A 17,877-nucleotide genomic window follows, 5' to 3' on the forward strand; every position below is an offset into this window, starting at 1 on the left:
ATGCTATCTAACAGTTACTGCTGTATCTCTTTGTAACTGGTCTTTTGCTACTTTGCAGGTTCTTTATTCCAACCTTCTCTACCCCTTTTCTTCCACCCTTTTAACCCCCTAATACTAGATAGGAGAGAAAAATAGACACCTGGCTGTGTAAGCATGCTTGTCTAGCAAGCCTAAAGCCACAGTTTTAATGATGAGCACTGAAAAGAAAGTTCAGAAAACCAATTATCTAGAAAAATGAAAAAAATTCAAAAAAAGCTTATTTGTAAGTTTAGTAAGATATGAGTAAGATAAACTATCAACAAGGGCTGGAAAGATGGTTCTGCGGTTGAGACCACCAACAGCTCATGCAGACAACCCAACACCGGCATGGCAGCTCACTACTGTCTGCAACTCCCACTTCCATGGGACCTGATGATCTCACACAGACACACATGAAGGCAAAATACCAATGCACATACACACACACACACACATACATCAACAGTACTTTCATTATATTTTTAGTAAGTACAAAGTCTAATCCAAAATCTATGTAAAATAAGCAAGCAATAATTAAGCTCATAAAAAAACTAAACTAAGAATAGCTACACATGGTATTGTACATCTGAAAATCCCATATGAAATAAATAAAACAGAAGAGAAACATTAGAGAATCTAAAACTACTATAATAAAAACTGTAGTAACAGACCCAAGAATAAGTCAATGAAATCAAATAGGTTGTCTTCAGGGAGACACAAAACACTAAAACTCAATATAATCATAAAGCTAATTTTTCATATTATATTCAAAAATAGAATATAAGAGATATTATAGTAAAGGCAATAAAGTAGGCTCATATCGCAAATTTCATTATCATAAACTCAAAATGGATAAAAGATGGAAATGTAAAAAGTGAATTAATGAAACAATTAGAAGCAGATACTGGGAAGCAAGCCAGAAGCACATAATGAGAGCAATTCACACAGAAGCCATGAAAAAAAAATTACCCAACATCACAAATTTCTTAGAGTCAGGCATGTTTGCCTAGGTCTGTCCTAGAACTCAGGAGGCTGAGACCAGAGGATCACTTTAAATACAAGCCTGCAGCAAGGTCCAGGCCAGCCAGCAACACAGTGAGAACTAAGAAAAACCAGGAGGATGGAAGGTTTGTCTCTTCTTCCAGACAAACTATGTTCAGTGCCCAGCACTCACATCAGGCAACTCACACCCTCTTCTGGCCTCCTTAAGCACTGATCTCAGGTGATAACACACACACAAAGAAATAAAATACTTTTAAATTTTTTAAATGAAAAGAAAAGCTAACTGTGGTGACACATGCCTATAATCCTGGTCTTAAAGAGGCAGAAGCAGGGCTTGTGAGGTGACTCAGCAGGTAAAGTCACTTGCTGCCAAGTAAGTAATCATTACTTGCATTCAATCCCCAGGACAGACATGGTAGAAGAAAACCGTCTCCTCCAAGTTGTCCCTTAAGTACCACCACACACTTGCCACAGCATGCACAGCAACAGACATGGACATGGTCAGGGTTGGGGACACATACACACACACACACACACACACACACACACACACACACCCTCCAAGTTGTCCCTTAAGTACCACCACACACTTGCCACAGCATGCACAGCAACAGACATGGACATGGTCAGGGTTAGGGACACATACACACACACACACACACCCTCCAAGTTGTCCCTGAAATACCACACATGCGACAGCATGCACAGCAACGGACATGGATAGGGACAGGGAGACACACACACACACACACACACACCCAAAGCGAATGAATGAATGAACGAACGAACGAACGAACAAATGAAAAGTTTATAAAGTTTAAGACCAGGTGTGGTACTGTACTCCTTTAATCCCACCACTCAGGAGGCAGAGGCAAGTAGCTCTTTCTGAGCAAGCCTATATAATAAGTGTATGAGTTCCAAGCCAGACAAGGCTACATAGTGAGACTATGCCCATACCATGCCCAAAAAAGCAACATATTTTCAAGAGACATAGTCAAGATGACCACTCCAGTGGGCATGTTGTCACAGGCTTTTTATATCCCAACACTCAGGAAGCAGAAGCAGGTGGATTTGTGTGAGTTCATGGCCAGTCAGATCTATACAACAAGCAGACCAACTAGAATTATGTGATGAGACTTCATGTCAGAAAAGGAACACTCAGGGCTGGAGAGATGGCTCAGTGGTTAAGAGCACTCTTCCAGAAGTCCTGAGTTCAAATCCCAACAACCACATGGTGGCTCACACCATCTGTAATAGGATCTGATGTCCTCTTCTGGTGTGTCTGAAGACAGCGACAGTGCACTCACATAAAACAAGTAAGCAGAACAACAGTATGAACCAACCAGCACCCCAGAGCTCCTGGAACTAAACCAGCAACCAAAGAAAGCACATGGTGGGACCCATGGCTCTAGCTGCATATGTAACGGAGGATGGCCTAGATGGTCATCAATGGGAGGAGAGGTCCTGTGAAGGTTCTATACCCCAATATAGGGGAATGCCAGGGCCAGGAAGTGGGAGTAGATGGGTTGGTGAGCAGGGGGAGGGAGAAGGGGATAGGAGGTTTTTGGAGGGGGAAACCAGGAAAGGGGATAACATTTGAAATGTAAATAAAGAAAATACCTAATAAAAGAAAAAAGAAAAAAAATAAGTCTTAAAAAAATAAAAATAATCACTCCAAAATGAAGGCCTAAACTGCTGGTTTATAAAGTAAAAATAAAATAAATGGAGCTATGATTACAGCAGACACAGATGTGCTTAAGAATTAAATGTGCTTTAAATAATTAGATAGCTCAGCAACTAAGAGTAAAACTTAAGAAACATACGCAGTTAAGATTGAAAGAGCGATTAGGAGCTCTTGCAAAGGGCCCAAACTTGGTTGCCAGCACCCACATCAGACATTTCACAACCGCCTGTAATTTCAGCTCCAAGGAAAGATCACACACCTAACAGGAACTTGCTTTGGATTCAATACCCAGTACTCCTTCCAAAAAAATACTCACCAAGAACTCCTACTTGAGTTGTTGTTCCCTTAAGCAGGCAGAGTGTAACATCTGGAATCAGACTTAGTGATTAAGAGCACTGGTGGCTCTTCCAGAGGACCCAGGTTTTAGTTCAGAGTCCATCTATACAATAAGTCACAGCCATCTCTAAGGAGATGGTTCCAGGGAATCCAATGTCTCTTTGGCTTCAGTGGACACCAGGCAAACAAGCTGTGCACAAATATGCATGTAGGCAAACACCCTTACACATAAAATGGTTTTTAGGGTGTGGCATTTCACAAAGCAAAACAAAGAACAACTTCTGTAAAAGAATAATTTCCACTGCTCAGAGGCCTAAGTCATGGAAGCTATTACTATCTGGATAGAAATAGCTCATGGTATTATGAGATAGTTAAAACAAACTCCAAAACATAATGTTGGATAGAATTAAACAAATGAAAAACAACAACAACAACAATCAATCAATCAATCACTGAATAAGCTCCATGCGGGAACTCGTGCCTGATTCCCAGCATTTGGGAGGCAGGGGCAGGATGAGCAGGAGTTCAAGGTCATCCTCAGCTGCAGAACAAACCGTAGGCTAGTTTAGGATATATGAGACTGTTCCTACTTCTTTTCAGTTCTGTAAAATGTAGATGCAGTTAGTTCAGTGGTAGGCCCTGGGTTCAAGCTCCATCACTATCAATCAATGAACAATCAATCAAAAAACCATGACCCACAAACAGGAGAAAAATTATTATACCCAGGCTCAGAAGTCATAAAAATAACATGTAATAGAAAAGGACATACAAATAGATACTATTTAAACGACATAGCTAGAATATGGAAACAAAAGAAAAATATTGGAGGGTCCGGGTAAACTCAAATGGTAAAGAGCTTGCTGCACAAGGAAAAGGACCTGCACTCAAACCCTAGAACTGTATCACCTTACATAGGGACAGGCACACTTGTAACCCTGGTTATAGGGAGGCAAAGCAGGTGGATCCTGGGGTTTTCTGGCCAGCCATCTAGTTTATTCAGGAAATACGAAGCCAGTAAAGGACTTTCTCAAAAATACAAAATAGACATCCTCTGAGGAGTAACCAAGCCTGATTTAGTAGACATCGTGTGTACACACACACACACACACACACACACACACACACACACACACAAGGGTTGGAGGTAGAACTCTGTGGTTAAGAGTTAGATGCAAAAAAAAAAAGGGGGGGCGGGTTAAAAAAAATAGATGCAGAAGAAGTGAGTTAGCCACCATACAACCACTTCTAATTCCAGCCCCAGGAGATTCATTTCCTCTGGCCTGTATGGCCACACACACACACATACATACATGCATGCACACACACACACACACACACACACACACACACATACACATACACACACACTAAAAATAATAAAAATAGGGGCTGGAGAGATGGCTCAGCAGTGAAGAGCACTGGCTGCTCTTCTTGAGACCCTGACTCTGCTCAGTGATGACTGCTACCTACAAATGTGAAATTAAAGAAACCCTAGGCAGAAAAAAAAAATTAAACTAAAACATTAAAAAATTTTTAAAAATAATAACAGAATAATAATAATAATTATTATTATTATTATTATTATTATTATTATTATTATTATTATTATTTTAAAAAAGAAACCCTAGGCAGGGAGTCCTGGAGTGAATAAGAAAACTACCTAAACATGAATCTGTGAGAACCCAGGGACCAAGCCATGATTTTTGCTTCAGGTTATTTTACAAGTTCCTGCCCTGACTTGCCTCAACAACAGTACTGGAAATACAAGCCAAATAAACCCTTCCCTCACCTAAGCTGCTTCTGCTCGAAATGATTTATCACAGCAACAGAAAAGAAACTTAGAATAACTATGTAAGTATTAACCTTAGAGAACTGAACTGTTAAGAGGCCATACATCCCACCCTGAAACACACCCACTCCCATACTATCTCAGAAACTAAGCAGGGGCATGCCTCGCCAAGTAAGAGGCAAAACAGAATTGTGGATTTAAATCCAACAATCCAAGTTTATAAAGGGAACATCCAACCACACAATTAAAGAAAACATACAAAGAATATGAAAGATTCACTGAAACAGGTTATGAACTGAGCCATAAATGAGTCCACTACAAGTTATCAGGGATCACGAAATAAAAAAAAAAAAGCAACATTTCCTAAATTTATTTGACCATAAATCTCAGAACACAGTGAGAGAATCTATTTTCTCGAGTCTTAACATTCCTTCCTATTTTTCCTTCAAGCTAGAACAAAATACAGGAATCAATAAAAATTTCCTTTCCTGGATCATCAAACAGAATTAGTCAATCTTATGAAGTGCAAGCAAAAGCCCTAAAACAAAATTAAGTTTAACTGATTTAGGAAACAGCTTAGGTCAGAATGGCTGAGAACAGCAAAAAGAAGAAAAAGTGGTAGGATCTGAAACCAGAGTTAAGCTGAGGTCACAGTACTGAAGACCCTGCATCTTTGGCAAGAAGGTTTAATGTAATTTTAAGAAAATATTACCTGGAGCTGGGCGTGGTGGCGCACGCCTTTAATCCCAGCACACTGGAGACAGAGGCAGGTGGATTTCTGAGTTTGAGGCCAGCCTGGTCTACAGAGTGAGTTCCAGGACAACCAGGGCTACACAGAGAAACCCTGCCTCAAAAAACGAAAACGAAAACGAAAACGAAAAAGAAAAAGAAAAAAGATTACCTAATTTGTATTTTAATTCTTTTTAAAGATTTATTTTATATTAATGTGTCTCTTACATGTGTGTGCATTTTGCCTCCAAGTATGTATGTGTACCACATGCATGCCTGGTACCCATGAAACAGATTCCCATTTTTGTTTGTCTATTTGGGCTTTTTGTTGTTTTGGTTGGTTGGTTGGGTTGGGTTGGTTTTTGGTTTTTCAGACAAGGTTTCTCCATGTAGCCCTGGTTACCCTAGAACTCTATCTGTAGACCAGATTGGCCTTGAACTCAGAGAAATCCCCCCCCACCCTCCCCACCCCCCCCACCCCCGCGCCTGCCTCCGCCTCTGCCTCCCAAGTACTGGGATTCTGAACTACTGCCCAAGAGTCCTGCCCCTTGTTTTGTATTTTAATGGTACTTAGGATTGAATCCAAGGCCTCACACATGCTAGGAAAGCACTCTACAACAGAGCATTTTCTTTGCTTGGCACTAGGATATCTTTTGTCTCTTTCAGTATTTCCCTCACCCAAGCCTCTTCCTGGAGGAAATGTTCTAAGGTTCAGTCACTGACATTCTTCTTCTCCAATCATACTCACTCTAATGGTATTCAATTTTACCATCAATAATTCCCAATTGTGCCAGGTGGTGGTGGCACACACCAGCCAGGCAGATCTCTGAGAGTTCAAGGTTAGTCTGGTCTAGAGAACTAGATCCAGGACAGCCAGGGCTACACAGGGAAACCCTGTCTTTAAAAAAAAAAAAAAAAAAAAAAAAAAAAAAACAATTGTACACCTTCTTCTAAACTCAAACTCATATTATACTACTGGGCTGGACAGCAAATATCTCAAACAGACCAAATTGAGTTCCTTATCTTCTTTCTCCAAATTTGTGCCTCTTAAATTGATCTTCTGTATTTGAGATGATAGCAACTCCATCACTGAAACCGCTCAGTGATAAACCTGAAGAGACAGATTCCCATAACCTCTGTTTTTCTCAAGAGCACTACAAGTATGTCAGCCAATCCCAATTCTTCCTTCAAATTATATCCACATACCTGGGGCTGTGTGTAGGGACACAACCTCCCCTTAGAAAAAAGAAAGAGACATACAAAATGTAACTAGAGAGCTGAAGATACAAAGGTTGGTAGACTGGTTGCCTAGCAAGCAAAAAGCCCTGGGCAAGATCCCAAGTAACATAAAAATTGGAAACTGGAGGTGGTGGTGCAAGCCTGTAATCGTAGCATGGGAAGGAGGGCAGTATTCCAAGGTCATCTTCTGCTACATAGTGAGTGTGAGACCAGACTGAATTACATAAGACCCTGCTTAAAACATAAAAAATAAAAATAAAATAAAATAACATTCTGTTAGTCTAAATCAGAAATCTAGAACTCTATATTGAAAATCTAGAACTCATCTTTAAAAAAATCAATTAGAGGATTAGCTCAGCTGATAAAAGACTGCTTGCCAATCAATCTCACCCCAGCACCACATAAACAAGTGTGGTGGTCCATGCCTGTAATCCCTGTACCCAGAGGGACATGGGAGGATCAGAAGTTCAAAGCCATCCTCAGCCACACTGTCAGCTGGAGACCCCACCTCAAAGAGGGGAAGCTGGGATTAGCATGATCAGAAAGATGGCTCTGGAGGGTAAGGTGCTTGTCCAACCTGACCACCATAGTCAAATCCCCAGAGCTCACAGAGTGAGAGAACCAACGCTTTCCTCATTGATCCCAACTCCTTCTCTGGTGCTAAAATATTTTTCAATTTTGAATAACATTCAGCAAGTACAGTATGCTTTTATATCCTCTCCCATCTTTGATATTTTGTAATTGAAGATATTTACTTTACAGTTACAAAGATACTCTAAAGAATATCTACAATATAAAGGTGCTTACTGGTTCCAAATAGTTTAAACTTCTAAGCTCAGGTTCTTCTAAGAAAAGTGACTCGGAAAATGATGTCTCCTCCAGTCTTCAGCTGTGATAAGGACCTGTCATAACTGTCCTATGCTTAATAAGATTATTGTTAAATTCTTTAACATTTAAGCATGTTTTATAAGCCATAAATGATACATAAGTAAGAGTTTGGTGCCCACAATGTACTGTGAGAACATCTGAAATGGAACAAAAGTTGTTCAGTTTCAAGGGCAGCAGAGCTCAACACAACATTCAGTGCTAACCTTAAGCTTAAGAGTCAAACCGGCTCCTCCACTTACCTGTTACACCTTAAACAAGGCACTCACTTTCTGAGTCACATCTATAAACGGGCATAATAGCAACTTGGCACAATAACTTTGAAGATTAGAGATAATACACATATACATGTAGTGTACCTGTGGGAAAAATCCAAGGAAGGACTTTTTTAAAAAATTATTTCATTCTTTTTAATTTTCCTGTGAAGACCAGTAATCAAATACCTTGGATAGAATTACACATGGTTGTGAGCCACTCACTATGGGAACTAACTCTATCCTCAAGGACAGTCTATGATGCTAGGCAGAGGTGGTACACACAGCTTTAGTCCTAGCAAGCAGAGCTACACAGAAACACCCTGCAGGGGAGAGAAGAGTCAACCGTATGTGCTCTTAACTGCTGAACCATCTCTCTACCCCCATGAAGACTTCTTTCTAACGACTTTTTTATTTTATTTTATCTATGCACATGCACTGGGTGTGTTCCTCCTGATGTTTTTAAGATCCCCTGGGACTAGAGTTACAAATGATTATAAGTCATAAGAGCAATTTATGTTCTTAACCCCTGAGCCACCTGTCTAGCCCCAAAGGCATTTATTACTTTTATTTTTATTTATGTGTACAGGTGTTTTGCTTACATGCATCTCTATATAAATCATATGCATGCTTAGTGCCACAGAGGTCAGAAGACAATAGGTCCCCAGGAATTTAAGTTACAAATGGTTATAAGCTGAGAATCAAATCCAGGTACTCGGGGCTGGAGAAATGGCTCAGCGGTTAAGAGCACTGACTGTTCTTATGAAGGTCCTGAGTTCAAATCCCAGCAACCACATGGTGGCTTACAACCATCTGTAATGATATCTGACCCCTTTACTGGTATGTCTGGTGTGTACATATAAATAATAAATAAATCTTTAAAAAAAACTATAGATTATTTTAAAAAAAGAAAAGAAAAAAGAATCACCATCACCATTGGGAAAGCAAGTGGGTTCTGAGGTACAGAGCTGCACAGAAGTCACCCTCATTCCCCATGGCTTCTGGGTCTGTAATGATGCTGTATGTAACTATTTAGGCATGCATAAGCTCATGTAAACATTAAAAAAAAAATCCAGGTACTCTGGAAAACCAACAAATGTTCTTTTTTTTTTTTTTTTTTTTTTTTTAAAGATTTATTTATTATATGTAAGTACACTGTAGCTGTCTTCAGACACTCCAGAAGAGGGCATCAGATCTTGTTACAGATGGTTGTGAGCCACCATGTGGTTGCTGGGATTTGAACTCTTGGACCTTCGGAAGAGCAGTCGGGTGCTCTTACCCACTGAGCCATCTCACCAGCCCCCAACAAATGTTCTTAACCATCATTTTTATTTTTATTTTGTTGTAATTTATATCTATATCTACGGTGAAATCTTAAGGAGGCATTTTTCAATTGAAGTTCTTATCTCTCCAATGATTCTAGCCTGTGTCAAGTTGACATTAAACTAGCCAGCACAAATATCTAATGTTGACAAGCATCTAGAAAAACAAACACATGGAGTACTGACAGAAGTGCAAATTTGCTTCAGAAGTATCTACTAAAATGTAGTTTTGAATTTTTCAAAGACCTACTTTTAATGATGGTTCTTAAATGAGGTAGTGGAAAAGAAATGTTATTAGGATGGGGGTGGGGGGGCTGTTTAGAAATTGCTGTTTAGAGCAAATCCCATCTGCACTGTCAGGAACCAGCAGTTCAGTTCACAGGTAAGCAGCAGCAGCTCGATCCACTTGCAGACACTCTCACGGATACACCAGCAGTTCAGTAGTGTTGGGATAGCAAATCAGCAGAGGTGGCATGCCTGACCTAGCAGAGACAGCAGGCCTCAGCAGGAGTCAGCAGGAGGGCCCAGGACCACCAGGGACGCCAGAAGTTCTAGGCTGTGCCTCTCTCAGTAGAGATCAGCGAAGACACAAGACCAAGAAGCATTGTAAAGCTAGCTATGCAAGCAAGCCAAGCCCCTGTCAGTGTCTGTTGGGTCCTATTTATACTCCCTCCAAACACCACATATCCTCCACAGGTCTTGCCTCAGCACATGAGTTTGTCTTAGCAAAACTCAACAGTGATATAATAGCTGACATCACTCTGCCAACCAGCCTGAGTCCGCAGAAGTGGTGCGTTTCTCTCTATGGAGTCCCCACAAATGGAGCTCTACAAAGCATGTAAGGCGAATCAATACATGTGTGTTGTCAGCAAAGTATCCCTCTCACCTGCTTACTTTAGCAGAACATCCTTTCATCTGTGTCTGCTTCAGGAAAACACCATCCAACACAACTGACTTTCCAAAGAAACCAGAAGTTTCCACTTCAACTAAAACATAGCCTACATATACCATAGCCTAATAATTCTTCTCTCAATTATATAACCAGGAAAAGTCACAAATGCATCCACCTAAAACAAATACAATAGTGTAAAAGTATCCACAAAAGAAAAACTATTAAACATGAAATGTCCATCAATAATAAAAATGGATAAAACAAGGCATATTCACTTACTACAGTAATGAGAATGAATTTACCTCATAAATGTGAAATTGAGCTAAAGAATTTCAATGAAGTACAGCAGTGTTGGAGCATTCATGAAGACCTGGCTGCCCTTTGTCCTTCTCCTGGCATTATCCTGTCTTAAGTCTAGTCTTCAACCTATGGTGATGGCTTTCAGATGATCCAAGCCCCATCAGGCCCCCAAGCAGGCCCCAAGTTTGGTCCCAGATTTTTTATCCCCACCCTCAAAGGTAGAGCTGTCTCCTAAGTTAGAAGCAGGGTCAGGGCCTGGGACAGAAATGCTGAGGTTGAGACTGTCTGCTTGTGACTCACTGATCACTTAAGAGCTTCCTGGTCCTCTCTCACTGGGCTTGTGACCTCACCCTTGTGGCATCCCCATTGCTTTCCCGGGAAGGCCTTCCCTCCCTTACTTAGAACACCAATGCCACTGTCACTTGGTTGCTTCTACCATGCCCAGGGCACAATGAGGACAAGGACCCACTAGCTAAAACAGTGTCCAAAGCTGGGGTTGGAGCTGCTTTTTGGCTGGTAGTCATGTCCCAAAGCGGGGAATGGTGTTCTGAGAAGTGCTGTGAGCCAAGAGACTTGAAGCCTTCTCTGCAAGGCTAGAATGGACTCGAAGCCTGGCTAGGTGTTTCCTGTGTCTGCTAGAGCTTCCCTACCACAGTGTGCACCCCATCGCACCTGTCCTGGCCAGCAAGGTCAATGGGGCCCCTATATAGAACAGGTAGGGTGAAGCCCATTTGTTTCCAGCCTAGGGAGTCCTTGTGCCAGTTAGTGATAGAACTCCTTAGATCTGAAGTGTGACAACCCACCAGAGCAGCTAGTGCCATCATGGACCAGATGGATCTATTTCAGATTGTTGGAATGGAACCTGTGCATCCTGTCTCACCTCTGGTCCACTGGCTTCTTCGTAAGGGACTCCTTGGCAGGAAATAAAGTTTCAAGTCAGAAAGAAGGAAGAGGGCTGGTGAGATGGCTCAGAGGTTAAGAGCAATGACTGCTCTTCCAAAGGTCCTGAGTTCAAATCCCAGCAACCACATGGTGGCTCACAACCATCCATAACGAAATCTGATGCCCTCTTCTGGAGTGTCTGAAGACAGCTACAGTGTACTTACATATAATAAATAAATAAAAATAATTTTTTTTAAAAAAGGAAGAAAGAAAGAAAGAAACAAACAAACAAAGAAACAAAGAAACAAAGAACAAACGAATAAAGAACTCAATGAAGATGGCACAAGAATATAAGGAACATGGGTAAGCTACTGTTTCCTGTGCTGGGGCAGGTTAGAAGAGTGTGTCTGTTTTGAGAAAGCTCATCTAGCGATTCTACTTGTCTTCACATGTCACCTACGGGGTGCCCAGGGATGGAGTGTGGGGTTGAGACACTATCTCACTACATTGCTCCGATTGTTCTGAAGCTCTCTATGTAGATCAGGATGGCCTTGAACACGGAAATCCACCTCACCTGCCTCTGCCTCTGAGAACGTTGGGATTAAAGGTATGTGATAACATGTCCAGCCATTATTTTTTTACACTTAACATTAAATAGGTCTGCTACTGGTGAGATTCCTAACTCTTTCCTTGCACCTATATTATGCCAAGCACTTGACTACGTCCTATGTCATATTCACTGCTCTTTCGAATATAAGCATCACTCTCTCCGTGCATGTGCACCTCTACTGCCGTACTCACTACTTGCTAATTCACCCACTGTGTTAGTTACTTTTCTCTCTACTGTGACAAAACACCAGACAGGAGGAACCTGGAGGAAGAGGGTTTGTTTTAGCTTTCAGTTGCAGGTGCTATTCTATCAGGAGGAGGAAAACTGGTGGCTGGAGTTGGAGGCAGGTGGTCGCATTCCATCCCCAGTCAATAGCGAGCAGCACACAAGCATCAGCTCTCCTCCTCCTTCCCATGCTCTACAGAAAGAACCCTGCCTAGCACAAGCAAGGTGCCGCCCACATTTAGGGTGGGTCTTTTCACTTCAAGGCACTCAACCTAGATATTCCTCCTCAGACAAGCTCAGAGTTGGGATCCTGTCAAATGGGTAATAAATAGTAAATATTATATACCAAACACTTATAACATTCCTTTATATAAAGGTTTGCTGAGAATCTATGTAGAACACTGTGCTTCAAACCACTGACATGGCTCAGCAGGTAAAGGCACTTACACCCAAATGTGTCAACTTGAGTTTGGTTCCCAGGACACACATGGTAGAAAGAAAGAATGGCTTCCCACAAGTTGTGCTCTGCCTTACCACATCCTTCATAGCATGCCTGCCTACAAACCTGTACACAAACTAAATAAAATGTAATAATTTTTTAAATAATTTTTAATTTGTGGTATCAAAAACAAAACAATTTCCTAGCTTCAGTGAGTCAATAACTTTATATACAAATAATAAAGGCAGAAAGACACACTCCAGGTGTTATAGGACACAAACACAAAAATGGCAATGTTCAGAGTAGTCTCCTGGAGGTATAACCATCCCCAGAGGACAGGCAGCAACTTTCCTGCTAAGGGCATTTTCACAGAGGGAGCAGTCTGAGCAAAAGGCACAGGGCTAAGAAACAGCATGCTACAGTTCAGGAAGCAATGAACAGCTGCTAAATGCTCCTTGAGGCTAGTAATACCAAGATGGGGCCAGAGAGGGGCCAGCTGCTGTCAAGACAGGAAAAGACAGACAGAGCAATCAAAGGACTTCAACCTTATCCAAAAAAGCAAGGATCAGTGAGAGAGTGACCCAAGAAAATGATTCTTTCAAAAGATTACTGAGGAAGCAGTGCAGAGAGTGGAATTAAAGGGATAAGGCTAGAAAAAGGCTTCTTAGTACACAACATTAATTAATTGTCCTGACAGAAAACATAGGAGACTAAAACAACAAAACAGAAGCTATACCTATATGGGTGTGGTGGCACATGCCTTTAATTCCAGTACTCAGGAGTCTGAGGCAGGAAGACCTCTCTTTTGAGTTTCCAGGCTAGCCTGGTCTATATAGCAAGTTCCAGGACAGCTAAGACTACACAGAGACCCTGTCTCAAATAAAATTAAAAAAAAAAAAATTTAAACTTGTTTTAATTAAAAAAAAAAAAAAGCTATACCGAATCTGGAGAAAAGCTATACAAATTACTGTTGCCTTTAACCCCAACACTGACGGGAGAATTTCTATACGTTCTAGACCAACCAAGGTTACAGAGCAAGACCTTGTTTTTAAAAAAAAAAAAAATTATTTTTTTATACACACACACATGCGCACACACACAAAATTTAATGAGCTTTTTTCTTAATGTTTACAGGCTGTGCTTGGGAGCTGAGCCACCGTCTGCCCATCCTAGTTGCACTGGTTAAGGAAGTGAGGCTTAACCTTCCTATGAGATTAGTTTTCCTAAAATGCTACTTGCATCCTATTAATACCCAAATCTAAAACCTTCATCAGCACACCTTGTCGGTAAGTCCAACCCCTACAGTATCCAACCCACTGGCATTTCCAGCTCCACTCTACAGTCCAGGCTATACCCGTAAGAACTGACCATTCTTACTAAGTTCATTACTTACACTTTCCTGCCCCCAATCCAATGTTCTTTCCTCAAACTTGACTAAATAGCCTTCCTTCAGAGCACAACTGACTACTTCTACAGGACTCCACCCTCCTCAGAACATGGAAATGCACTATCTCAACCTAACAGATATTTAATTGCTTTTCTGAAGTTAGAATTTACTTCAAATAAACTCTGAATTCCTTGAGAGAAAGCAGAAGTTTATAGCACCCTCAGCCAATGGATCTAACAGCATATAACAAGGGGTAAATAACAAAAAGACATGTGAATGAGTGCATGCAATATAAATGTACACTTTTTTTCTTAATGAAATAGCTAGTTAACTGAACTCAATGTGGCTTTACTCTTATTTCACTCAATAATCGAATACTTTCTATGTGTACAACCTGAACACTGGAAAAGATACAAAATGACAATCAACAAACACATTCTTCCTATTCCTCAGTTTTTTATTGACTGGTCTAGAGAAACAATAGCACAATACAAATAAAAAGTCCCAAGAGTAGGTCATTTCAACCTGGCTACACTATTCTATCCTACAGATACAGTCATCAGACCAACTTTACATTACATACCTATAAGTTTGCTTCATTCATCTTAAGGATACAAATTAAGCTTCTAAAACTAAACTGCTTTAAGTTTACCCTAATTTCCTCAATATCAGTCAAACTTAAAAAGACTGGCCAGGAAGTGATGGTGCATGCCTTTGATCCCAGCACTGGGAAGCAGAGCCAAGCAGATCTCTGAATCCAAGGGAGTTTCAGTACAGCCAGGGCAACACAGAGAAACCCTAGGTGAGTCGCACACACCCCAAAAATTCATACACCTGAATTCCAGTTAAAGGTATTATTTAATTCACCCAGATTTTAGGGAAAAAATGTAACTACCTGCCTATTTACTAATAAGTATCTACAGATAGGATTTTTTTTTTTACCAGATTAAAGACTACATCTTGTATGTAAGTAAACTCTAAGGAATTCTAAGACCAAAAGTGTGAACTATACCCAATTTTACTACCCATATATATGCTTAACAATCTAAAACTTCCCTAGAATATTTGCCCACATTCCAAAGCAAGCAACAACAAAAGCTTAAAACATTTGTAACAAATGCACAGGAACACAATAAATAAATGCTAAAAGATAGCCGTGAATGGGAACAATGTGACTTTCTAATTCTCCAAAACATACTGCGGAAAAAACCTTCTACTTAAAAATAAGCCAGGAGGTGGTGCCACACGCCTTTAATCCCAGCACTTGGGAGGCAGAGGCAGGCGGATTTCTGAGTTCAAGGCCAGCCTGGTCTACAAAGTGAGTTCCAGGACAGCCAGGGCTACACAGAGAAACGCTGTCTCGAAAAACCAAAACAACAACAACAACAACAACAAAAAAGCAGTATTAATAGTGCATTGATTATAAAGGGCAAACTCAGGAGCCAGAGACCTGACTTACACAATTCCTATTTTACCACAGGCCTAGTCTGGGGTGCAGCACTAAATTTCTGTTTCCCCATATACTGGCACAAGAACTGACATTCTCAGGTAGTGAGAACTGATTAAAAGTCTATGAAGTACTTCAGGACCATAAAATGTCATACTTATCTAACGCAAAAACTACAGCCACCTGTTAGCAGTAGTTCCAAACCCAACCATGTCATTCTTTTGTGTCTTAGCAGGGCAAATCCGCTGTGGACCAACAAGATGCATGTACTTCTGCAGCTGGTTGAACAATCTCAGGGAAAAAAAAAAAACTGCCTTCCAGATTTTCCGTTTTCCCAAAAGAATCATGTCACTATCCAACCCTAGTACTTGCAAAGGGAAATATGGTTAGGGCCAGTTGCTGAGAAGCACAGATGGCCTAGAGACCAACAGGAATCACGGAGGAACTTTTCTTTGTTACCAAAGCAGAAATGTGACCCCTGAAAATAATCTCAGAAAACAATCCTTGTGAAGAGAGTTGTACTGGAGGGAAACGGCCCTACCCTTTCTCACCCAAAGAACTACACATGGTTTTTTGAAGACAGTGCAGACAAAATTCTCTCAAAACGTAAGCTAAACTAGGCAGGTCGTCCAGCCCCGGCTCGGTGCTGAACACAGGATACCAAAGAGGTTGCTCAGGAAAAGTGCTGATGCCATCTCCAGCTGCCCCTAAATGACAGTAACAATGCAAACACTGACAAAAGACCTTGGAGGCCACCCAGAGCCCCTGCCTGGCAGCAGCTCTGCCCGAATCTCCACGTACAAAGCGACAAATCCCCCCGAGAGGCCCAGGTCTGACAGATCTTCCAAGCGAGAGAGACCAAGAGTAGCAACACGAGAGATAGGGTAGAAAAAGTACTGCCTGTCACTCCTTCCAGGGGCGCTGGGTGCCCCAAGGGTGGGAGCAAAAACTGCGGTCCCCTCGGCCAGCCTCTGGCAACGAGGACCGCGCCAACTCGTCCTTCCCCACCGCAGAGGCCGTCCGCGGAGCCGCGGAGCCCGCGCTCGCCCTGGCCGGGGCCGGCCGGCAACTCCTCGCCCAACTCCGCGGGCGCCAGGCCGCCTGCCCGAGCGCCGGGTGGGGGAGGCGGCGCGGCCCGGCCCCGATCCCTCGGCACGCGGTCAGCGCCCTCCGCCCGCCGCCCGAGTCCCCGCCCGCCGGGCCCCGGCTGCCCAGCTCGACCACCCCGGCGGCCTGGCGCCCTTACCTGAGGCGGTGTACCAGCTCCCGGCGTGGCTGGCTTCCCGGCAGACCACTCGGTTGGACATCTTGGTGCCTGTGCCGCCTATGGTGCACGAGGATGAATGAGGAGGCGGCGGCGGCGGCGGCTCCGCGAGGGGACGAGACGCCGCGGGCCCAGCCCAGGAGGAGGCGGCCGCGGGGAGGGGACCAGCCCGGCCCAGGAGGAGGAGGAGGAGGAGGAGGAAGAGGAGGAGATGGCAGCCAGGGCGGAGGGCGGCAACAATCACCACAAACTCCGCCGGCCGCCGGAAGATGGGGCCCACGGCGGCTTTACCCTAGCCGCGCGGCCGCGGAGTCGCCGCCGCCGCCGCCGCCCCTACCCCTGCCCGAGCTGCTTCCGCGAGCCGCCCCCCGGCCACGCCGCGCGCGGCCTGCCGAGCCTCCCGCTGACCCCACCCCCGTGACTCCGCGCCCTTCCCCACCGCCCCGCCCCGCCCCGCCCCCACCACCGAGGCCTCCCTCCCGCCGCGCGCCCGCCGGCCCCGCCCCGCCCCGCGCCTCCGCCCGCCGTGCCGCGCGCTCAACGGCGGAAGCGGGACCGGCCCCGCGCCATCCCGGGTCGGGAGGCCGCGAGCCGGAGGGCGGCGGCGATCGGTGCCACCTCCCCCCCAACACACACACACACAGCCCGGGGCCGGGGCCTGAACCCGGGAAAGGCAGAGCCTGGGGAGCCCACGCGTCCTTACTCGCCGCTCTACCGGGGCCGGCCCACTGAGCATGCCCAGCGCCGCGGCCGGGCCCGCCGAGGAGGCTCAGCGTGCACGCTCCGCTCTCCGGGGTTTAGCGCCAGCAGAGGCTGGGGGCAGGGCGCGGGGCGCAGGACGCAGCCGCGAGGCGGGGTGAGCCCCTTCCCCCCCCCCCCCCCCCAGCCGCCTGGCTTGTCCCCGTGCGCCGCTGGCTCAGCACACACAACACACACGCGATCGCTGCCTGCCGAGTCCCGTCGGGGTTCCCCCTTCCCCGGCGTCCTTGGTGGGGTTCCCACCCTCGGGGTATCGCCCAGGAATGCAAGTCTGGGGCCACGCCGCGAAGTTTCGCTGGCAGAGACATCGCGCTGCGAGGCGTACTGGGATGGGAGAATATGGGGGGGTGGAGGACCGACCCTGTCAAAATGTAACCTTCGCTTCCCAGGCTCGCCCCTTACGACCTAATGTCT

At 44.0% G+C, this 17,877-nt stretch overlaps 1 protein-coding gene across 6 annotated transcripts in view; it reads right to left on the minus strand.

Annotated features, from left to right (window-relative positions):
- Nucleotides 1–17,677, minus strand: part of Memo1 (mediator of cell motility 1) — a 108,919-nt gene extending 91,242 nt beyond the window's left edge. The window contains exons 1-2 of one of the 6 annotated variants that reach the window (XR_385387.4): nt 17,408–17,528; nt 16,687–16,764 (exon numbers count right to left, since the gene is read on the minus strand). Coding sequence is in view for 3 of the 6 variants with exons in the window: in XM_006525109.4 (XP_006525172.1) it covers nt 16,687–16,747 (61 nt within the window). In the remaining 3 variants the exon portion in view is untranslated. Of the gene's footprint in view, nt 1–16,686; nt 17,128–17,407 lie in introns of those variants that run through there. The other 5 variants (XR_003952211.1, XM_011246713.3, XM_006525109.4 and 2 more) reach the window with 5 other exon arrangements.
- Nucleotides 17,678–17,877: the final 200 nt, after the last annotated feature.

The sequence above is a fragment of the Mus musculus genome, chromosome 17, assembly GCF_000001635.26.
Source record: "Mus musculus strain C57BL/6J chromosome 17, GRCm38.p6 C57BL/6J".
NCBI lineage: Eukaryota > Metazoa > Chordata > Mammalia > Rodentia > Muridae > Mus > Mus musculus.